At 38.1% G+C, this 20,344-nt stretch overlaps 1 protein-coding gene across 6 annotated transcripts in view; it reads left to right on the forward strand.

The window, feature by feature from the left end:
• NALCN (sodium leak channel, non-selective) overlaps window positions 1–20,344 on the forward strand; it is a 314,412-nt gene that overhangs the window by 186,408 nt on the left and 107,660 nt on the right. For all 6 annotated transcript variants that reach the window (XM_041731319.1, XM_041731318.1, XM_041731317.1 and 3 more), the window contains one exon: window positions 13,703–13,777. In XM_041731319.1, the coding sequence (XP_041587253.1) occupies window positions 13,703–13,777 (75 nt within the window). The remainder of the gene's footprint in view (window positions 1–13,702; window positions 13,778–20,344) is intronic.

The following is a 20,344-nucleotide window of genomic DNA, read 5'->3' on the forward strand; positions in this document are numbered from 1 at the left end:
TATTTGAAACAACCAAGGTAGTAATGTTCCCACTTTACAGATAATGAAACTGAGGCTCAGAGGAGTTAAGAAATCTGCCCAATGCCATGTGGAGTATAAATGCTAGAGCCAGAATGTTCCACATCTTCCTGGTCTTATAGCCTGTGGGCCATTCAGCTAAGTTGCTGTTTCCTTAGATTGTGAAGTCTAGTACTATTGCTGAAAACGTCTTCATGGAGTCAAACCTCTGGCCAAGAGTCAATGAAATAAAACAGATTACAAATGAGCATTAAGGGCTCTTCCAATTCTAAATATGAACTAAATAAGTGCTTCAGAAACTAGATGTGTTTGAGGTTGCGTTTGCTATAGGCAGAGCCTTTCTTTCAAAACTGAGATTCATCCGTCAAGAAGTATCTGGGGATGCATTGTAATGTGGTGCAAAGTTTTAGAGTTAAGCAGTAGAATCACCTGGAAGTAGTAGTTTTGGCACTTTTTTTTTACATGGAATGACTTTTAAAATATGCACAAAAGGAAAGAACATTCAACAGAGGGAATGGAGGCCCAGCTTCCAGAGCCAGATCTGCCTGCACTGTGTGACACGTGGCCCCCGAGGGCTTTGCCTCCTCCCTTCCAGAACCTTTAAGTCTATGTCATTCATTCATTCATTCATTCATTCACTCATTTGTGAATTCAACTAATGTTTACTAAGCATCTACTATGTGTTTAAGTTCCTTTAAAACTATGGAATAGCTTAACTACTGATCATGGGTTAAAGGTAAAATAGATTTAAATGAAATCATCTATCTATGGTTATAACCTATCTAATTATTTTTCTATTAAAACAGTATACTTGTTTGCTAATCCTCATGGCCGATTTTTCACATAGATTTGATCCTTTAGTGAGTCTCACACAAAATGAAAGCGAGAATAAAAATGATTCAGGCTAGTAAACTGTTTACTAAAGCAATTTTTTTTTCAGGAGAACTTCTACAGAGATCACTAATATGATGAAATAAAATATCAAATCTGGTACTTTGACTTCTTGGGCAGTCTAAATTTTCCTTATAGGGCCAAAAACATGGAATACTGAAGCACTTCCAAGGACTCCCAGGGGCTCACCTGCACACCTAGGAATCCACAGAGCACATCTGGAAACCCCATATGTAATTGTGCCTTTCATTCTACTGATTCAAGTATCTGCCCAAAAAAATTATTGTAATTTTTTCACCATGATTTTCAAAGAGTGGTTCTAAGTTAAAACTTAAAATTTTTTAAAAAAGATTTCACTTACTTATTCATGAGAGACACAAAAAGAGAGAGAGGCAGAGAACACAGGCAGAGGGAAAAGCAGGCTCCATGCAGGGAGCCTGACATGGGACTCAATTCCAGGTCTCCAGGATCAGGCCCTGGGCTGAAGGTGGCGCTAAACCGCTGAGCACCCGGGCTGCCCAAAAACTTATAAATTGAAATAATTTCTTCTGTTATTCATAATCTTTTCCAAATCTGTAAAGCAACAAGGGCACTTTGGTAAATAAGGAGGAGCATAGCTGTGGTGTTCAAAGTCTGGAGTCAGGCTCTAGCTCTGCTGGTCATGAGATGTGTGACTTTGGAAGAGATGTGTGACTTTGGAAGATTCAGACAACTTCTCTTACCTCTCTGTCAGGTTGTATCTGAAAATGAGGATAATAATGCCTCACATGCCTATTTTCCAAGATTGCCATCTACATGTGAGCTGTATTTTTGAGGATGTATTAGCCGTGGACTGTGAAGATGATCACAGCTCTCCCCAACACTGAGTTTAAATAAGATGATGTGTGCATTTAAAGGTATACATTAATAAATGTCAAAAATTTACTATGTTCAGATGTTTTTAATTTCTAGAAACAAAGGATTATTGATCAGTTTAAACTGTCAGTGATGCCCCTTCCTGGACCAAGGCCTTCGCTGCCTTAATCTTTCCTTCTTTCCCCACACCCCTTCTCCCAGACAACGATTAGGGTGCATTTGGTCTGAAGCTACCAGTTTTATTTTACTGAATTTAACGTGCTATCAACTATAGGAAGATTTCTTTTGTTTGACATTAAGAAAAAAAAAAACAAATAACCAGACACATAGATGAGAAGTTGCATACCAGTTTCAGAGTTGTTAAAATTTGAAAATAAATGTCTTAAAATCAATGAAGTGCATTAGTTCCCCACATATTTATGTATCCATCCAACACATATAATGCTTTAAGTTTAAGATTATGATCGACAAACATTTTATACCATTAGCTTTTAAGATTCATATTAATTTTCTAGTTTGAGAAGCTCTGCTCCAGTGCCCTGATGGTAATCCCTGGGGGAGATGTCCTTGTACACTTCTTTCGCTGCTATGACCACATACCATTCTGAAGCCAATTTATATGTGATCATTGTTTCCTTCCCTCAGATCATTAGTAGCAGCCATTTTCCGAATAAATGGTATCAAACTCTACATACACTCTCAGCTAAGTTTATGACCAAATACTGTTTTTGAAATCTTTTTATCTTAAGACCCATAAAATTCATTTGGTCTTTAGCACATATAGCCATGAATATATAGAATATGACCAACTATGCCATATTTGTTCATTGGGCCTTCTTAGTGGATATTTAGGTTGTCTTCCAATGTTTTGCTCTCATAATGTTGCAACAAATATGTTTGTTGTAACTTGTGTCCACTTGTGTGAGAGTTTCTCTAGGATATAGGCCAGAAAGTAGAATTCAGGATCCTGGATCCGGTCCAAATGGCTCTGTGGCATGGGTCTGCAAGCCCATATATCAAATCTGGCCTGCAAGTTTTATATATATATATAGCGTGTGAGCAAGAGATGGTTTGCACGCTTTTAAATTACTATGTAAGTATGCACAGAATTTCATCAGTGTTGCCTCTTGGCCGTCAAAGCCTAAAATATTTACTGTCTGGATCTTATATCCACTATCCTAGTTCTTTGCATGAGCTGCACTAATTCACCCTCTCAAGTGCAACAGTTGAGAATCCCTGTGTTCTTACATTCTCACTTATAGTTGATATCGTTAGACTTAAGATTTTGACAGTCTGATGAGTAGGATGGTAGTATCACTTGGCCTTATACTTGCATTTTTGAATTTCAATCATTATTAATAAGGGAGCACTTCTTCATAAGTTTACTGGCCATCTTTGTGACTCACCCAATTGTATTGTAGGCTTTACCTATTTTCCCAATATCCTCTGGGTAGTAATCCCATGACTACTGTAGGTGTTGCAAATCTCCTCCCTTAGGCAGCATTTTGCTATTTCAGTGTGTCTGTGAGGGCTTTTGACATTATATTTTGATGTGGTCAAAATGATGAGTTTTTCAGTTACGTTCAGTATTTGTTCTGGATTCATGCTTAAGAAATTATTTCCCACCCTGAGGTAGTAAAAATGTTCTCCTCTGTCTTTCCCTAACTGTTTTAAATTTCTACCTTTCACCGTTAGGTCTTTAAGGAATCATAACATACTATTTGTATGTAGTGTGAGACAGATAGAATACACTGTTGCACTAAAACTCAAGTTGGTTTTTCTTAACCAGATTTATGTGAGATTTTTTTTTAAGATTTTATTTATTTTTTTTAATTTTTTTATTTATTTATGATAGTCACACACACACAGAGAGAGAGAGAGAGAGAGAGAGAGAGAGAGAGAGGCAGAGACACAGGCAGAGGGAGAAGCAGGCTCCATACACTGGGAGCCCGATGTGGGATTCGATCCCGGGTCTCCAGGATCACGCCCTGGGCCAAAGGCAGGCGCCAAACCACTGCGCCACCCAGGGATCCCTATGTGAGATTTTTTTAAGTTTTGAGATACTTAGTTGGGTTCACCAATTGTGATAACCAAAGCCAAAAGGTCAACTACACAGATTTTTTAATTTATAAGTGATTTTTTTTTAATGAGAACTAATTCAGTGAAAGAAAATGTTCAACATAACTAAATTAAATCTGATATTTCCACCTCCATACTATACTGCCCAAAAAGTCTTTGGACTGAGGTCACTTCCCAGTACCCTGGAAATTGTGCTTTAAGCATAATCAGCAGTTGCTGTGTTTTTCCTGACATCTTCCAAACCACAGTCACTATCCTGAGCTGATCAAGTTAGCTCAATCTGATTCAACCCAGTTTTTCTGAGTCTCAACTGCCGTATCTAAGTACTAACCTACAACCTGGCCAGATTAGGCAAGAGCATAATCCCTGCCCTTTCTGAGCCTACAACCAGTACAGAAATAGGACTAGTAAACACAAACCAACCAACCAACCAACCAACAAATAAAACCTATCATTCAAAACCAAATGATGCAAGTGTTAAAAGGCTGCGGATTGCTGTGTGATCAGTGCCCACATAGTAAACTTCTGATTCTCACTCATCCAGCCCTACCTGCTCTGAAATAGTTAAAATGCTGACAGTAAAAGATCTGGAGACCGTTTGTGGATTGACATATAAATATGTGGATGGAAGCCCTAGGCCTGTGAGACATATGCATCACATTCCCTTAAAAATTGAACACTAGGGGCAGCTAGGTGGCTCAGTTGGTTGAGTGTCTGCCTTCGGCTCAGGCCATGATCTCAGGCGCCTGGGATTGAGCCCAGCACTGGCTCCCTGCTCAGTGGGGAGTCTGCTTCTCCCTCTCCCTCTACCTGCTGCTTCCCCTGCTTGTGCTCTATCTCTGTCAAATAAATAAAAAAAATCTAAAACAAAACAAAACTGAACACTTATAAGTTAAAAATCTCTATTCCATAAGCCTGTCTTTAGGCTTGAACTTAATTAAAATGAGCATTTTTCTTAAATTGTATGCTTCTTTTTGCAAAATACTACAAAGCATTCTAAGCCAAAGAAAGAAAGAAAGAAAAAAGAAAAACAGTCCACATGAATATACAAGCTCTGCTTTGTTTTTATCCATGCTGGCCCAGTGGTGCCGCACAACCCAGGGAGTTCCTGATTTAGTCTTTTCAAGGACAGGCATATGCCAAGCAGCAAAACAAGAAAAAAAAAAAAAAAAAACATGTTTGGCTGCAGTTTGTTCTGGAATAAAAAACAGCGGGCTATTCCATCGCCCCCTGGGGGCACCAATTTGTCAGCCCACAATGAAAATCAAGCTTAAGTGTATAGCAAATGCATATTCATAACCATTATCTATTGTCTCTTTAAAATATCTCCCTCATCCGCCAGGTACGTATTGTGTATTTCAGTCCTGATTGCAGTTTGCAGAGTGTTTGTGAAATTCGTCTTTTCCCCCACTTTGCCTATGATTAGGGGATAAGGACTATGGAAGACTTACTTATCCAGTTGAAAGACTATTTTTTTCCCTCAGTGTTTTTCCCTTTATTATTGTTTCAAAGGAAAGCCCTGTGATGTGAATACTGAAAGAGTGAAAATGTAATTAAGCGTTCATTGTGGATAGTCTTTTTGTTACCTTTGAAGTGCTTGAATTAACACAGCAATCTCTTGATTTTGCTTCTGTGGTGACAGATTTCTGAGAATAGTCATATTTTGCTGACAAAAAATGGGCACTCCAAAGTATAAATTAAATAACTTGATTTTATAGAATTCATTTAAAAGTGCATCTGTGTTGAACATACCCCGTTTTACATTGCTCTGATTACATTTGACTTTTTGTTGACCTGTGTAAAAAGTGAGATTGTTTCCAACTACAGCTCACAAGACAACTTAGGATAGTGTGATTCTAAATGGTAAGAAGGAAAAAGAAAAACCGGATTACAGGATGTTGACCAGATGCCTGTTGTGCTTCTATTGTATGCTTGAAAATAATTTTTATGAAGGAAGTATTGATAAAGTTCACTGTAGAGAGAGATGAAACTGAAGGTGACATTTCAGCTAATGGGCTGTCGTTAAGCTGTATCACAAGGAAAAAAAATAGTAAAAGTAAACTTTAAAGAAGTGGGAAGGGAAAGGGGAAGATGTATAAGACAAGGAGATGACTGTATGCAGAGTTAGAGAGAATGCAAAACAGAGGTAGAGGTTCTCAGCCAAGAAAACCCAGTGTAAAATGGTAAGGTCACCCTCTTTCAATCAAAATAAACTGTGACTTTCAGCAGCCTGAGTCATGTTGATCCAAAAGTTGAGTGTCAGGTAGAGAGGATGAGAAGCCTGGTGAGCAGAATAGTTATTTCACAACCAAACTGGAGGGATTAATGAAACTAGGAACACACCTGCTTCTACATTGTGTAATTTACCAAACTGTGCTGAAATGTATTCTGGGTAAAAAGAAGGAAGACAGGGGATCCCTGGATGGCTCAGCGGTTTGGCGCCTGCCTTTGGCCCAGGGCGCAGTCCTGGAGTCCTGTGATCGAGGCCCACATCAGGCTCCCTGCATGGAGCCTGCTTCTCCCTCTGCCTGGGTTTCTGCCTCTCTCTCTCTCTCTCTCTCTCTCTCTCTCTCTCTCTCTCTCTGTCTATCATGAATAAATAAATAAAATCTTTAAAAAAAAAAAAAGAAGGAAGACAGATTGTCTATAGCTGAATGTATAAAACTTAAAAAATAGCAAATACCTAGCAAACCCTTAGTTCAAGAGAATCTGGCTTTTTCAGTAGAGTCTAAGGAGTGAGAGGAGCAGTCAGAGAGGGAAAGAGCAGTCATAAGATTTTGTGGTGGCCAAATACCGACACTGGGGCAGGAACCATATAGAACCTGGAAATGGATGCTTTGAAATTCACTCAGCTAGAAGGTCAGAATACCACCAATATATTGATATGTCATTCATAAAAATTCTAGGAACAAGATTTGCCAGGCTTCCAGAGACTTAATATGTGGCATTTCCCCCATTAAATTCATTGTCAATACTAAAAATATCTTAAGAATGGACATTATAATCTGAGCAAAGTAGAAGAATTAGACACCTGTGATATTTTAATCATTATTCTGCAGTTTTTCTTTGAAACTGGTGATTCACAATGTATCAATATTGCTCATAAAATAAGAAAGTAGTTGTATTACATCACTATTATGATGGTAGAACTATCTGCAAAATGGTAGAACAAATACTTGTGTTGCATATTAATATAATGGAATGTTATAGACCTATTAAAAGTGGCTGGTAGCCAAAGCATAAATATATATGAACTTCTTTTTTAAGGCATTGCAGAAAAAAAAAAATAAGGCATTGCAGAAATTAAATACCACTGCATTAAAAGTCTATATGTGCCTTAACAAAGCTCAAGAGGAAATGAAGGGCTATACCATTAGCCTCTTTCCCCCCTGAAAATGCACCATTTAAAAAATTGTGATGTAGTATTCTGTGCCACATAATTCAAGTATTATGTAAATCTAAATTTTAAAAAAATAAATAAAGCAGAGCAAGTTGACTGCATAATTTAGAATTGGCCAAGTGTAAAGGTAAAAAGAGTGTTTTATGGAAATGAAGCTCTTGTGACTCAGTGTGGTGAGTCCCTATAGAAAGTATATATTATATCAATCACATTTTAATATAAACCTATAAATCACATGTAATGGCTGTGGTAAACCTTGTGGTACATGTACCACCTGTAAATAAACACTGGAAGTAAGATTCAGGAGTCAATGTAATGGGTTCAGAATATTCATGACCATTATTTCAGCTTTCTATAAAAACAGAACCAACAAATGAAAAAAAAATTGAAGGAATCGGAGAACAGTTCTTGCTTTCAGAACTAAGACTCGTCCCCCAGTTCTATGACTTCTGGACGAACACCCAGACCAGCACGCACCCTCTGCCCAATATGCACAGCACTAGGTCTATAGGAAAAGAATGTCTCATTGACACTGTAAATTAAATAAGACGGGAGTGGACCTGTCAGCCTCCCTTCACTTCTGTTTCTTCATCACAGTAGTTACTGCCACCTTATTAGAGTCTGTGAAAGAACTACAAAGTAATTCTCACCTCTTCTCAATCGCAGCAGCTAATCCTGCCTCTCCTGCACCCCCTATTTCCATTCCAAATAGGCAAAGACCCAGACCTGATTCACCTCTCACTCTGAGTGCTAAGTCACCGCTGTATCACGATGCTCGGTGACGGGGACCAAGCTAAAAGTCCTTGTCCAAGTGGAGTTCCCAGAGGAAATGCCAGCTCCACACAGATTTTTAAATACAGCTTCACATGTGTGCCATCATGTTGTCAGGTTAATTAAGCAGTGATTCCTAAACATGCAAAGATATTTGTTGAATGAACTCAAGTTTAATGATAATGAAAAGCAAACTTTGAACTTTCTCTTATATTCATTTAGTGACTGTGTTACCCAGACTCCCTCCCACCTGCTTCATTCTGTAGATGCAAGGCTTTCAAACCACACAACCCCTTCCACATTTTTCCTAGCAAAGCCAAAACTTTTCCTTTTTGTGACTTGCCTTCTTTCTACCCTGAAAACTTTTCTATCTGCCTGGGAAGTAGAAACTGTAGGGAGCATCCTATGTCTGTCTCTCTGTCCTGCTCTGAGAGGATCTTTTCTTTCTCTCTCCTCTGGGAAGAATGTATCAAATGACTGTTTTTTCTCTTAAGTAACAAGACCTTATTTATTTAATAGCCCTTTGTCAAACTGTACTTTATACTGTCTAGACACTGTTTCAGTGAGCCAATTTCAAATAACTACATTATGCATTAAAAAATTACACTTGGGAGGAAAAAATTAACAGAGAGAAAGCTAATGTCATTACTTAGTGATTATTACAACCTCACTCTCACACCTCCCAAGCTCCCTTGGTGGCATTGGGGTAAACTGCCATGCCTCTGGTCTACGTCTCTGGTCTCTGGGAGCTGAGCTCTGTGGTACTTAACCACCCACCAGGCCCCTAAGAAGCCACATGCTTCCAAGGTCTTGTCATCACATGTGCCACCTGGAAATCCTTTCTTATAATTCTCTTCCTGCTAAAATCACCTTTCTCCTTGGTATCTTGATAACTTGGTAGTGCATGGTTGGACTTTATCAATGCCTCACCATCTTAAATAAGTAGCATTCAGAAGACACACTTGGGCCCATTGGCCCCAATCAGCTCTCAGAAGTCTAAGTGCTCAGGTGGCACAGGACTAAATGTGTTGATAACTGATTGGGTTGACTTTCTGGTTGCCAGTCTTCATACTCGTGTGAGCCTCTCTCTCAGCCCCCACTCCAGGTTCCCTTCACATTCTTCCTTTCTGATAAGAAATAACATTTTCTAGGATGGAACTTGAGGGAAGCAGGGCGGTACAGTGTGTGTCCCAGGTAGGGGGGCAGCCACACTTAGAGCAGCAGCAGTATTGGTGCCAACCTGGATGTGTTCCACATCTATGACTTGACACCATTTTTCGTCAGAACTTTGAGGGGAAGGAGCCCTGCTGGAGGCCCCACATGGATGAGGGTTGCCCTGCGCAGAGTTGAAGGTCTATAAAGTTCTAAGAGAAAGGGGCCTGAAAGATGCTCAAGAACAAGTCTGTCTCCATTCCCACCTGGCATGGCAGAACTTTCTGACTTCCCTGAATGTTGACAGCCAGTGTGTAGGAACAACACTAGAGTGAGAACAACAGCCCAAGCTAGAGACCAGATGGAGAGTTGAGGGATTTGAATGAGGAGCCCAAAAAAGATGTGTCTACTTCTTAACCCCCACACCTGTGAATTTGACCTTCTTTGGAATAAAGGTCTTTGCAGATGTGTTTAAATTAAGGTTCTTTGAAATGAGACATCCTGAATTATCTAAGTGAGCCCTAAATCCAATGACAAGTGTCCTTATAGGCAATAGATGAAGACAAGATATGGGAAGCAAGAGAAAGCCATGTGAAGACAGAGGCAGAGGCTGCAGGGATGCCACCACATGCCAATGACAACCTAGGGCCTCTGGAAGCTGGAAGAGGCAAGGTTGATCCTCCCCTGGAGCCTCTTGAAGGAGCATGGTCGTCCTGACAGCCCAATTTTGGACAGCTCACTTCCAGAGTTATCATAGAATACATTTCTATTGTTTCCAGCCACCAAGCTTGTGCGGTTCACTATATCAGCCCTAGGAAACTAACACAGAGGGTGTCACTATGAATCAGTTCTTAGCAGGAGCTGCAGCAGCTGAATTGGTGATCAAGTCAGGGAGGCCCCAAAACAGGCACTGTCACTGCCCATGATGGGGGACAGAGGACAGGCCACATGGCCCAGTGGACCAGACACTGATGACAAGCACACCCTTGACCTTTGGCCAGCAAAAGGAGCATTTATTCAAATGTAACTGAGCTTGAAAGGACTAAATTGAATTGATATAGCAAGATTCAGTTTTCAGCCATCAAGCAAATGGAGGATTTGTGGACTAAATTAAATCCATTTGTAGAAATACCAAGAAAATTATTTTAGTTTTGCATATCTAAATTTATGTCTGTATATCTTCATACAGGCTGTACCACACCACAGGGTTGTCAGAAGATTAAATGATAAAGGGGATAAACTGCAACTCACTCATCTCTTGTTGTTATTATCCATAATATTTCACAGACAAGGACCCCAAAACTCAGTGTCTGGTGGCTAACTGAAGTCTCCCACCATGGCATTCTTTCTTCCCAGCTGCCAACCAACGGCTGCTCAATTTGATTGTAAACTTCATAGCAGTGAGCCCAATATCTTATTTGTGTTCCTGACCAGTCAGTGTCTGACACATCGATGGAGCCCAATCAACTGCCTGTCGAATTTAATCGAATAACATAACCTCACTGTCCTTAAGTAGCCTGCCATCTGTGTGGTGTTGGGAAAATAATTAAAAATAAAATATCCTGCCAACCCAGAAAACCTCTCCACCACGGTAGATGAGGAAAAAAAAATAGCTTTATTATTGAATCAGCACTAATCCAGACTGCAGTGGGCATCACAGGCAACCCGCTAAAGAGACCGCAAAGACAAAGCAGTCTCACCTTGTATACATATCGCCACGTTACATCTGTGTCCTCAAGATGAAAATAACTAGGCCTCACATAAGAAGGCTTGACAGCACCATTTGTTAGAGTTCCCCCTAAATTCACCTGGTAATTGGGGTGGCCATCTGTGATAGCTAATTACCTTTTATCCAGAAGAAAAAGGAAACTGATCTCTTCAAGACAAGTGGGTAGTTTTGCAACATGGCACCAGGTTGCTAAGTGACACTCCCCTCCCTCCACGAGAAGGGTAAAGGGAAATAGATAGGGTGCTGTCTGCCAGACATTCATATGTCAAAGACATTGCACCCCCCCGAGAAAACCATTCCTGGGTTGTAAAATAAGTGAGACTTATTTTGCTTTTATTTTATTTTTTTAAAGATTTATTTATTTATTCATTCAGAGAGAGCAAGAGAGAGGCAGAGACACAGGCAGAGAGAGAAGCAGGCTCCATGCAGGAAGCCCGATATGGGACTCAATCCCAGGTCCCCAGGATCACACCCTGGGCTGCAGGTGGCGCTAAACCGCTGCGCCACTGGGGCTGCCCTTATTTTGCTTATAAAAAGATCTCAAAGAGGCAAAGGAAGAATTTGCAAAAGAAGACAAGTTTTCTAAAGAAAATGCTCTAAGAAAAGGAAGGAATCATCACTTTCCCTCTTATCAGGGATAGATAGATGATGATAGATGATAGATAGATGATAGATAGATAGATTAGATAGATAGATAGATAGATAGATAGATAGATAGATAGATAGATAGATAGATAGATTTGTATGTATCCTTTATTGGGAAGATAGGAAAATTGGTTAAATTAGGACAGAGTATTGCCTGGTCAAATACCCGATGAGTGATGGAAATGGTCTACAACAGCACTTACTCCAGGCAGGAGACCTTCAGGTGGACATCTGAATTTGGGGTGAGACTATAGGGGAAGGTACACTCTTCTTCTGCTACTGCTGCTGATGAGAATATCAAGGTCATGCAAGGTGGACTGTGAATGGTCCTGTTGAGAATAATGTCTGGTTAGAGGAATGCCAAATAGATCTGTGCCTAGATGTCCATGCTGTGGCAGACATGGTGACATCAGTAAAAATCTGTCATCTAGACTATTCTGTATCTTCTTTAAGTTCTGGTAGGATCCCAGAGGACCTGGCTTTTAAATAGAAGGGTACTGGCACTTGTCCCAAGGCAAGCATATATTGTCAAAGTCTAATAATATTTGGTGGCTCATTTTCCCTTTATTATCTACTCATTGAGTTTGGAAAAGTGCTGGCTATTTACTTTTGCATAATAAATCTCTCTGGTACTTAAAAGTCATGACTAAATTGCCTTAACTTTCTTACCTTCATGCTTAACCATATAATATTAACAAATAGGAATAATTTCTTAAGAGGGAAATTGAAAGGAGGAACCTAAGTTCAGAATGAAAAAGATTTATCCAATGAATGTGGAACCTTAGGAAATTCAAACCTCACAGGCACTGAGGAGGGCACTTGATGGGATGAGCACTGGGTGTTATAGTATATGTTGGCAAATTGAATTTAAATTTAAAAATGTAAAAAAAGAAAAGGGACTAAAATTAAATATTTTTTAATTCTACTTTTTTGTTGCTTGCTTTCTTTTACCCTTTTTTACCCATTCCGAAAGAAGCCTAAGCCTTTTTTTTTTTAATTGTGAAATGTGGTGAAATACAAAAGGGGAGAAGTCTGTTTTCCACAAAGGCAGGCTCCATTAACATTTCTAAAGTACCTCCTTCTAGCATTTGCTCTATTTTTCTTTTTTGTACCCCCTTGCACTTCCACCATGTACACTCTTATTTAATATTGCAATGTGAGCGTTTTCTTAATACTATTAAAATTTATGAGTGCATTAGTTATTTAGCTGTATAACAAATAATGGACAATAAGAGCTTACAACGATAAACATTTATTTCTCACATATTTTCTGCGGGTCAGGAATCTGGGACAGGCTGAGCTGGGTGTTTTTAACTCAGAATGTCTCATGAGTTTGCAGTCAAGATGTTGGCGGGATTGCAGTCAGCTGAAGGCTTGACAAGGGCTGGAGGATCCATTTTTAAGATGGACCCAAATTCACAGGGTGGGAGACCTTAGTTCATCACCACAGGGACCTCTCCCTAGGGCACTTGTGTGCCCTCATAACATGGCACCTGGCCTCCACCAGGGTGGGTGATCCAAGGCAGCAAACTGAAAGCCACAATGTCTTTATCACCTAGCCTCATAAGTCACCCACAATCATTTCCGTAACCAATTACACAGACCAAGCTGTATTCAATTTGGGAGGAGGCTCACAAGAGTGTGAACACCAAGTCTCCTCTCGGAGACTAGCTACCACAATGGGAATCTTTAATGGCTGTGTGAATTTTATTACCGAGATCTGCATACTGTGTTATATATTTATGTAAGGTTAGACGTTATTTGTAATAATGATATATTTCTAATATATCATTATTACAAATAACTATCAAGCACCTTTGTATATAAAGCCTTTTACTACCTAAATTATTTTCTTTGGATATAGTCTCATAAGTGGGACTGTTGAGCTATTAAAAATTTTTCTTAATTTCCATTTTACATCGGTTACATAAAGCAAATTAATATTTTATATGTTTATTTCAGGTAACATATGCATTTCCTTTAACATATTTGTGATAAATACCTTAAAATCCCTATGCAATGCTTCACAACTATATGTTCATTTTTTATTTAATGCATTCTATATAGTATATATTTTAGGTAGATATTCTATATCATATATATATAATATTTTGATATTTACGGCATGTGGGTTTTTTCATTGTTATTTAACCATTTTATAGATCCTCCTGAGTTTGTTTGTTGCGGTTATTTTGGACAACTTAGAACTTGATGAAGATCTAAAGAAGCTTAAACAAGTAAGTAATGTGTGGGGAATTCCTTAAATCTCCATTTAAAAAAAATAAGGGTAAAACATGCTTACAGATACTGTTAAAGAGAGCTTCAAAGTAAAAAAATAGATTTTAAGAAATTAAAGCAGTCTAAGTTGGCAAAATTTTTTAACTTTTGTCCATTATCAACAAAGAAAATTTTCTATTGCTCTATACTTATCTTAGGAATATTTTCATATTACTATTTTGAATAAAAATAAGATGGATATATGACAGGAAATTGGATTGGTGACTATTCTTCTGCCATTATGTGAAGGTTGTTTGAAAATGAAATGCCTCAGGGCCAGATTGCCATTTTGCATAATTATGTGTAATACTTTTGATCATCATCATAAAAATATTAAGCATCAACTTGCCTGACCTCTAGACACTAAAAGAGAATTTAGTCTTGGTGCCCATAGTCATCATAAGAAATTGAATAGAATAAATGATCAACTGTGTGTGCCCAGTTATGCATGAAAACAGATTGGATATTATAGCATTGATAATCATATCCAAAAAATGGAAATGAAAATGTGTGTAGGTTATATGAGATGGCAGAACAATACAGGCATGATGGACCATTCTCATAGTTTCTGTCGCATGGAAGATACTTGGCTTAAGTATTTGGCTCTATCAAAGAGTTAGAGACCCTTTGAAAGGTAGAGTTGGTGTGAGAAAAGGACACTGGATAAGATATTCTTTTTTATTAAAATATAATTGACATTCAATGTTATATTAGCTTCAGGTGTTCAACATAGTGGTTCAACGATTCTATATATGCAATGCTCACCATATGTGTACTCTCTGTCACCACACAAAGTTATTACAATATTATTGACTATATTCCCTAGACTCTGCCTTTCATCCTCATGGCTTATTTTATAACTGAAAATTTGTACCTCTTAATTTCCTTCACCTATTTTGCCTTTCCCTACCTCCTCCTTGGCAACCGTCAGTTTGTACTCTGTATGAGTCTGTTTCTGTTTTTTTATTTGTTTTGTTTTTTAGCTTTCACATATAAGTGAAATTATATGGTGTTTGTCATTCCCTGTCTGACAGGTTTCACTTGGCATTATATCCTCTAGTTCCATCCATGTTGTCACAAATGGCAAGATCTCATCCTTTTTATGCCCAAGTAATATTCCAGTGTGTGTGTGTGTGTGTGTGTGTGTGTGTGTGTGTGACCTTTCCTTTATCCATTCATTTATGGATGGACACTTGGGTTGCTTCCATATTTTAACTTTTGTAAGCGCTCCAGTAAACATAGGAGCACATATATCCTTTCAAGTTAGTGTTTTTGTTTTCTTTGGGGAAATAGTAGTGGAATTACTGGATCATATGGCAATCCTATTTTTAATTTTTTGAGGCTTCATAGTATTTTCCACAGTGGCTACACCAGTTTGCATTCCCACCAACAGTGCACAAGGATTTCTTTTTCTTGACATCCTTGCCAATACTTGTTTGTTGTGTTTTTTACTTCGGCCATTCGGCCAGGTGTGAGGTGATATCTCATTGTGGTTTTGATTTGCGTGACCTTGATGATGAGTGATGTTGGGCATCTTTTCATCTGTCTGTTTGCCATATAAATGTCTTTGGGAAAATATCTGTTCAGTTTCTCTGCCCTTATTTTAACCATACTGTTTGGGTTTGGGGGGTGTTTAGTAGTTCTTTGAATATTTCATATTTAACCTCTTAGTAGATACATCATTTGCAATATCTTCTACCATTCAGTTGGTTGCCTTTTCATTTTGTTGATGATTTCCTTTGCCATACAGAAGCTTTTTAGTTTGATACAGTTCCAATAGCTTATCTTTGCTTTTGCTCCCCTTGCCTGAGAAGGAGGATAAGATATTCTTGGATCACCCTCCCCATCACTAACAATTAGGATGTTAACAAAGAACGAAGGCTATAAAACAAGTCTTACCTAGAATTCTAGGAAGACCCTACACATTCAGAATTTTCAAATTGCATATGAGTTTTCTTTTTTAATGAAAGCAAAGACATAACCTATTTAAATGGCTTTGTTGTCATTTACATATCTTAAAGTCACTTTAGGCATTTCATCTTTGTACTTTTGTTTATCTCCAAAGTCTGTGCTTTTAACCAAGGGTAGTCAATAAAAGAAAAAATATATATTTGATAAAAAGGATGCCCACTGTGAGCATATCAAGGAAGGATTTAAGTGCTTTCCTGTCGTTTAGCTACACAGGCAAAATGGCCCTCTGGGCATAGTGGAAATGATTTCTTCCAGATCTTTTCAGTTTGCAGCAACAGTGACAGGTTATTCAAATGAGATTTGGGAACTTCTTTTATGCCATTCATGCAAATGCTTTATGCAGCTTCTAGTTACAGAAATACGTAATTAGGGAGTTCAAAATTGAAACTGACCAACCATATCATTAGACATAACTAATAAAAATCTGTTGTGCAAACTACCTTAGTCTTTGCCTTACAAATTTGGTATTTAGATGTGGATTTTCCTGTATACCATGTTTACTGTGCATAGATTTTTTTAATATCCCCTAAAAGAGGTCATTAAAATGTGTATTCTATGGATAAAATGAAAAATATTCTATTTTTTTTAAACTGGTGATACAACCAGGTTCTGTATGGTTTTAAATAAACATTGGCCAATTAAAATTCCATGTCATTCCAGCCCACATTTGTAAAATAGTTTTTCCACTAAAAAGAAGTAAAATAAATCTATATGGCAATTTCTTTTCAAGTTTATGAATTCAAATGTACTAATATTTGATATTATATGTAATATATACATAACATATATATTTTTTATCTGACCCCAGTGAAAAACCAACAATTAAAAAAACCAAGACTTTAATTGACATGACTTTCTTTCTGGGCTATATAGTTTTAATATATGAGCTTTGCTTTAAGCATCTGTCATTAGTTATAAAATGGCTTTTGTTTAATCACTTGCTGTATATTAGAGATGCTTTGTATTTCTGGAAATCCTGTATACCAGAGCTGATTATTGAATTATGTCAGCCTACAAGTTGAAATATCTTCTTTGAATATTTAGAGATATTTGAACATTGAAAATTTCAACCATAAATAAAACAGCAAATTTATTTTCATTAGTACTTTTCACATTGTTCTTTGGTCATGATTAGACTAGCACCACCTATCTATTAAATTCACTTACTAATTCATACTTGAAACTCACCAAATATTATCATACTAAATTAAAATGTCCTATTCATTTTCTTCCATTTTGTATAAGAATATTTTGTTTCATGAGTTTTTACAAACTGTGTCATTTTTTTATATCCCCCCTTATTTCCAGTGATCTTGGCCTTTGAGGTGAGTCTTATTTACATAGTTTCAAGAATACACCCCACACACACACATACACACACGTGTGCACTTTCATACACATATGCATATAACTGTGTGAATACCTGAAACTTCAGCCTGTTTTTCACAGCTTCTTGCAGACCTCCAATAAAAATATGACCCGAAATACTTTTTAGTTTTCTGTGTGCAGGCTCAGCCCTTAAGGATTTAAAAGCATATACTCTATTTTTACTCCCAGATAGAAAATAGAATGGGGAAGATGTAAAAGTGATTTGATTTTCTTAACATTTTAAGTTCCAGACAACACTATATATTTCATAATATGTCCTTATTCAGTACAAACTTTTTTCATCTTTTATCCTTTCACCAACTAATCTGTAGGTTCTTATAGATGCAGTAACATTTGTCAGACCTGTTCAGTGCTAGGTGCTGTGTTATTTTTACTTATTTAAATTTCACAGCAACCATGTGATGTAGGTATTATTAATATATCCATCTTACAGATGAGGAAACCAAGGGACAGAGAAGTTAAGTAACTTATCTTAGGTCACAAAGCTAATACGCAGCCAAGTTAGGACTCGAACTGAGGTAATTCGGACCTAAAGCCTAGGATCTATTATTGAGTCACAATAAAGTTGTGAAAATGCCAAACATAAGTCATGCCTATTGTGGAGGCTCACTCATAGGACTATCAATTACCCGTCTAAAAATAATCATATTTTAGATAACAGAAACATCATTATATTCATGAAATAACTGGTGGTGTGAGGGGCAGTTTTCTGAGGAATGAAGGTGAATTAAGCAACCCAATCACTAAAATTATCCCAAATAGTTCTTTGTTTCCCCTGCAAAAGCAGAGGATTTAATCAGAGCCACTGGAGTTAGGACTTTTGCAGCAGGTGAGTGCTCAGAGGCTTACCATACACTCCACATGATGGCAGATGCTGCCCAAGGCACCTCTTCTCTCAGTGACTTTCTGGAGCAAGGAGCCTCTTTAGACACAGACCCAATGCACTTGCAATATACTACATTTCAGTGAGGCCTCCAGAGACTTTTAATGTATTTTATTACGATTGTGGTAAAAACCAGTTGTGTTAAAATATAAATGTTTGGTTCATAGACATTTTTCAAGAGTAATCGAAGCCAGTGCGAGTCACCTCTAAAATGGAGGGGTTAAATATGAAACATTACACAACGCTGTTAGAGAAAGTCTGTTGTCACACTTGGCAGAGGAGGAAATATCCTGAAGATGAGTGGGATAGGAGAGAGCTAAAAGGTACAGTGAAGAAACTAGAACAGATAAGAAGCAACGAGTGAAGTAGGACACTAGGACAGCATTCAAGATAGGAAATTAAAGGAAAGAGCACTTATGACCATAACCCAGTGATGGAGGGGGAGCAGAGGGACCAAATCCAGAGTTAGGAAAATAATAAAGTCAGGCTGCCAGATGGCAAAGGACACCAGAGCCCTCCAGGGAGAAGCTCCCTGAGGGCCGGTGCAGTCTGCATGATCAATTGTTGGTGGAATCCTGGAATCACATTCTTCTTAAGTAGCAGCATGCTGCACATCTTTTCCCCATCACTTTCTGGCCACATCCTTGGCCTCTGAGACAGTGGTTTCCACCTGAGGACTGCTGACCTGCAGAACTCTTCAAGAGAAAGTATGAAGCCAGCTGCCTTGTTTTTTTTTTTTTAACACTCCAGGAAGCCTAGAAGAAATCATCCGTGCACCCAATGTCAGGCCAGGTGTGCCAACTCAAATGCCAACTTTAAAACTTTTAGCTAAAAAAAATAAAAAATAAAAAAAAAAATAAAACTTTTAGCTGGAAATCTGCAAATTCTAGGTGGCGGTGTAACTTCCCTTATGCCAAAGCTTTGAAGTCTCTTCATATATGCCTTCTTGTAAGGGAAAAAAAAGAAACATTGAATTATTTATTGCTTAATAAAGGCATTTTGAAGGAGAAAAGTATTTTAAAAAAAATAGGATTCAGAGGGGCATACTAAAAGGGCTCCTTTGGGACACATTTTGAGAGGTTCTAAAGTACCTGTTCCCACCAGCACTACCACCACCACCACCCCCATGGTATCACCAGTGTCATGCCTTAATAGCCACTAAGGTAGCTTTTCTTTTGTCACTCTTCAAAATAAACAATGTTCTAAAAAAACCATGCCAATGATGCTCCATGTAAAATTCATCTTTTGCTTTCTGGGTGTGTTGTATATAAGACTCAACTGGTTCCTGGCAGCAATATAGCAGTAGCATTCCTTTCATGGCTCCCATAGCTAATTAAATAGAGATCTTGCTTCTCTTTTCACCACCCTAAACCCAACACTGGCTCTGGAAATGGAGATAGACATAGATACAAGTATAGATATAAATAAAGATACAGGCAAGTAATGATTTTCTACATAAGATCAGAAAATTGACCAGAAATGAGGTTGTCTGTGAATGTGTAATTTGGCTACTGAGAAGCCAAATCAGTTTGCATACAAGCTAAAAATTTCCTTGACCCAGTGCTGTCCTCTGAACAGTGACAATGACCTTGCAAAGACACTGGAGAATGTAGGTGGGGTTTTGCAAACTTTGAAAATGAAGAAAATCCTCACAGCTTTAATGATTTTTGCAAATTCAGTGCAAGACAGCTATAAAGGGTCTTCTTTCAAGCAGTATAAAATTCATTAAACTAAGGGAAAAAACCCCACAGAGATGCCTCGGGGAAAGAATCATTGAAAGGGGAAGTATAGATAGTCTATTTAGATTAAATTCAAAACTCTGAAATTAAAACTGTCTCCCCAATGCTGTAACAAGTCTCATTTGAATCCTGGTTCAAATTTGATGATGTTTGGTCTTTGGTAGTATCCACTGCATAGTGAGGATGAACATGTAAAGGAGCTTTTCTCTCTTAGGCCTTTGTTTTTTTAAATTATATTCCTTTTAAAATATGAGCTCTAGGGGAATGTTTCTCTTCAGCCTTACCTGGGAGCTTTTGTTTTCATCTCTGCTCTGTGTCTATATTGAGGTGTTTCCAGATGGAGAACAGTTGCATAGAGACACATGGTTGGGGATTGTGCCATTCAGCTTAGCCCTGATTGCTGTCTCCTGATCTGGGTCAAGCCTTCAGTCTTCCCAGCATTTTGCCCATGAGTAAATTCATTAAACTTAGTGTAACATAAGTGATGTAACTCTGTGATAGTAAATACCACCCATCGAAAACTACCTCATGCAAGGCACCACATG

Source organism: Vulpes lagopus, chromosome 16 (assembly GCF_018345385.1).
Source record: "Vulpes lagopus strain Blue_001 chromosome 16, ASM1834538v1, whole genome shotgun sequence".
Taxonomy (NCBI): Eukaryota; Metazoa; Chordata; class Mammalia; order Carnivora; family Canidae; genus Vulpes; species Vulpes lagopus.